This window comes from Palaemon carinicauda, chromosome 39, assembly GCF_036898095.1.
Source record: "Palaemon carinicauda isolate YSFRI2023 chromosome 39, ASM3689809v2, whole genome shotgun sequence".
NCBI classification, from domain to species: Eukaryota; Metazoa; Arthropoda; class Malacostraca; order Decapoda; family Palaemonidae; genus Palaemon; species Palaemon carinicauda.
In genome coordinates this window covers 66,272,102-66,276,444 of record NC_090763.1, presented here as the reverse complement: position 1 = coordinate 66,276,444, position 4,343 = coordinate 66,272,102, and the positions used below count along the sequence as shown (strand labels likewise).

Here is a 4,343-nt window from a genome sequence, read left to right as displayed (position 1 = left end):
TTCTCCGTTCTGAGTCGGTATACCGTTCCGTGGTGAAAGGGTTTATGTGTCGCCATGATCAGCAAGGCTGTACTAGTCAGGGTCACCCATGCTAGGTTGGTTTGCTGTGAACGATCAGACTAAAGTCTCCCACCATCACCAATCCGCCGCACTGGCTAGCGTGCTGATGAAAACTGGCTAAATCCCAGACATTAATAAGAATATGTCTGAGGCCTTTGTCGTACAGTGGACCAGAAACGGCTGCATTTGTTGTTGTTGTTCTTTTTCCTTAGATGTTTAGTTTAGAGTTCGCGATAGACTCTTTCCTCCATTGTAAGTTTCAATATGCATCATAGGTTGAAGCTCCTTTTCAGTAGTAAGGAGGAGGCGGTAATTCCTCCCCCCCCCCTCCCCCCCCCCCTTACAATTGCTTCCCCCAAAAGAGGATAAGAAACTCTTCAAGCTTAGTGTATGTATCTCAATTAACAATTGAATTGGAGTCTCTTGAGGTTTAATACGCCCGTTCTCATATGGTGTGCTATAACTTGTCCGTAGAAGCAGATAAAGTTTGTATAATATGTATGAGGGTTGATAGAATCCTTCCATATACATCAATATTGATTGATTAATTCAACCTACTTAGCGTCATGACACCTAGGTGTCATTGACACCGTATAACTATAGACGATATTAATATAATTCCGATCGATATGAAACATGGCACCCACTTACCTTTGAGTGTTGTATTATGAGTTACACTTAATTACTTGTGGTGGCCGATGTGTTAACGTCCCTGACTGGTGAACGCCAGACTGTAGTTCGAGTCCCGCTCAAGCTCGTTAATTCCTTTGGTCGCTGCAACCTCACCATCCTTTTGAGCTAAGGGTGGAGGGTTCGGGGGAGCCTATAGGTTTATCTGCTGAGTCATCCTTGGTCCTAGCTTGGTTGGAGAGGGGGCTTGGGTGCTGATCATATCTATTTATGGTTAGTCTCTGGGGCATTGTCCTGCTCGATAGGGCAATGTCATTGTCCCTTGCCCCTACCATTCATGTGTGACGTTTAAACCATTAAACGCGCGTGGTCGAAGTTAAAATGAAGTCTGACGGAGTATTTACAAAATCTGTTAGTGGCTATGACTGATTGTCAAAGAGGCCCCGTCCGGAGATACTGTCCGGACAATCAGTATGTGTGTGTGTGTGTGTGTGTGTGTGTGTGTGTGTATGTGAGTGAGAATACCTTGTCAGTCATCATACTTTAAGACGTTTCTCCCGAGGAATTTCAAGGCAAAGCAAAAACTAACATTTGGTTGCATAAGTATACGTGATCATCTCTACAAAAGTGAAGTCGCCACGTTACCTTTTGACAATTGATCCCTGTTGTTGATTTCCAAGCAATGGTGGCATTTTGTTTACCAACAGTAGTTACGTTTTTGGCAGCATTATTTTGACTTTCTAACTATTTAATTACTAGTGTGCGCGACCCGTCAAATTGACGCTAAGTATTGAGATGAATATGCACTTGTGCATACACGCAGATTCAACCCTCTCCACCCCCTTTCCTACCTACCTGTAGGGGTACCCCTTTCACCAGGGTATGACTACTCCTCTCCCCCCTACCCAAGGTATGAGGAGAGACTGAGTAGACACGTTTGGAATGCTCCACTCATCGGTACAGGAAAAAAATATATATATGTATATATAAATATATACATATATTGGTATATATATACATATATATACTGTATATATATATATATATATATATATACAGTATATATATATATATATATATATATTTGCTTTACCTTCTTCCGTTTCTTACTACCTTCCGGCTACTGAGGTTTTGCTGAAAAGAATGAATTTTAGATTTAGCTCAACCAAGGTTCTATATTTTCTATGTATCGATGGGTATCTGTTTATTCCAACTCCTTTTGTATAGTTTATCAAGGACATTTTACCAATAACACTAGAAATTCAAAGGCCATTAAACAGTAAACTTGTAAAAGTACGATACTAGAAATGAAACTATGAGAGAGTTTACTCCAGTTCCATATGTGGATGAGATCATGGCGAGGGGTAGATGGAGATGGTTTAGGCATGCTCTTCGCACTCCCCAAGAGAGATTAGTTCACCAAACTTTCAACTGGGCTCCACAAGGAACTAGAAGAGTTGGAAGACCCAGGCCTACATAGGCTGAGGACTATGAAACGTGAAGTAGCAGATGATGAATGGAGAAGTATTGAATTAAAAGCTCAAGATAGAGACGACTGGCAAAATCTAACCCGAGGCCCTTTGCGTCAATAGGCGTGGGAGGAGATGATAATGATGAAAACTATGTATAATCTTAAGGAAGTCCTGAAGAAAATTCACTTTCCAAAGAACATCTTTGGCTGTATAATTTACAAGAGGTCGATGATCTGAAATATGAAATGGTGTGGAAGGAGAAGAACCTCAAAGAAAAAGAACCCCAAAGAAAATACTTAAGCAAACCTGTTATTCACCTTTACTCAACCAGTACCTATCACCACTTACCTTTAAAACTGAGGCTTTGATTCATCAACATCATCTCCTCCTACGCCTATTGACGCAAAGGGACTCGTATTTTCGCTTTCATTGGCTAAATTCATCAAAGGATAGCCAGTTCCTTATGAGGCTTTGATTACCTATGTTAGATTTGTACAAGAGCTTCTACAGTCAGTTAACATCAATACTGGTCTTGCAGCAATTTTAAATCTCTACACCGAATTCAAGAGGACAAAGCATGTTATTGTAGAATGTATGAATTGGGAAAAAAATCTTATGATTATGTGTGCTACTAACTAGCTCCCGTCCTCAGCTTAGATTCATCGCCCGTCCTCAGCTTAGCTTTAGCACCTGTCCTCAGTTTAGCTTTAGCACCCATCCTCAGGTTAGCTTTAGCGCCCCTCCTCAGCTTAGCTTTAGCGCTCGCCCTGAACTTAGCTTTAGCGCCTGCCCTCAGCTTAGCTTTAGCGCTCGCCCTGAGCTTAGCTTTAGCACCTGTCCTCAGCTTAGCTTTAGCGCTCGCCCTGAGCTCAGCTTTATTGCCCATCCTCAGCTTAACTTTAGCGCCCGCCCTAAGATTAGCTTTAGCGCCCGCCCTAAGCTTAGCTTCATCGCCCGTCCTCAGCTTAGCTTTAGCGCCCGTCCTCAGCTTAGCTTTAGTGCTCGCCCTGAGCTTAGCTTTATCGCCCATCCTCAGCTTAGCTTTAGCGCCCGTCCTCAGCTTAGCTTTAGCGCTCACCCTAAGCTTAGCTTTATCTCCCGTCCTCAGCTTAGCTTTAGCGCCCGAACTGAGCTTAGCTTTAGCGCCCGTCCTCAGCTTAACTTTAGTGCCCGTCCTCAGCTTAGTTTTAGCACCTGTCCTCAGTTTAGCTTTAGCACCCATCCTCAGCTTAGCTTTAGCGCCCGCCCTGAGCTTAGCTTTATCGCCCATCCTCAGCTTAGCTTTAGCGCCCGTCCTCAGCTTAGCTTTAGCGCTCACCCTAAGCTTAGCTTTATCTCCCGTCCTAAGCTTAGCTTTAGCGCCCGAACTGAGCTTAGCTTTAGCGCCCGTCCTCAGCTTAACTTTAGTGCCCGTCCTCAGCTTAGTTTTAGCACCTGTCCTCAGTTTAGCTTTAGCGCCCGTCCTCAGCTTAGCTTTAGCGCCCGCCCTGAGCTTAGCTTTAGCGCCCATCCTCAGCTTATCTTTAGCGCTCGCCCTGAGCTTAGCTTCATCGCTCGTCCTCAGCTTAGCTTTATCGCCCATCCTCAGCTTAGCTTTAGTGCCCGTCCTCAGTTTAGCTTTAGCGCCTGTCCTCAGCTTAGCTTTAGCGCCTGTCCTCAGCTTAGCTTTAGCGCCTGTCCTCAGCTTAGCTTCAGCGTCCGTCCTCAGCTTAGCTTTAGCACCCGCCCTAAGCTTAGCTTCATCGCCCGCCCTGAACTTAGCTTTAGCACCCGTCCTCAGCTTAGCTTTAGCGCCCGTCCTCAGCTTAGCTTAGCTTTATCGCCCGTCCTCAGCTTAGCTTTAGCTCCCGTCCTCAGCTTAGCTTCAGCGCCCGACCTCAGCTTAGATTCAGCTCCCGTCCTCAGCTTAGCTTTAGCGCCCGTCCTCAGCTTAACTTTAATCTGTTGTTACTGGAATTTGCAGTGAGGCCAGAAAACAAAACTGTAGAATTAGAGCATATGCTCTAGCACTGCTAAAACGAGAATTTGATCGAAATTGGCTTTCCCAATATAATGCTGCGATTAGATTGCTCATGTGTTTCTGTTGATTAGACTCTGCACATCATTGCGATTTCTACAAAAAGTTTTATATATATATATATATATATATATATGTGTGTGTGTGTGTGTGTGTTTACAGCC

The 4,343-nt window shown here is 44.2% G+C and overlaps 1 protein-coding gene across 1 annotated transcript in view; it reads left to right on the top strand.

Moving 5' to 3' along the window:
* Positions 1–3,976, top strand: part of LOC137631430 (helicase SRCAP-like) — a 16,810-nt gene extending 12,834 nt beyond the window's left edge. The window contains exon 3 of the mRNA XM_068363196.1: positions 2,802–3,976. Within this exon, the coding sequence (XP_068219297.1) occupies positions 2,802–3,976 (1,175 nt within the window). The remainder of the gene's footprint in view (positions 1–2,801) is intronic.
* The last annotated feature ends 367 nt before the right edge of the window (positions 3,977–4,343 follow it).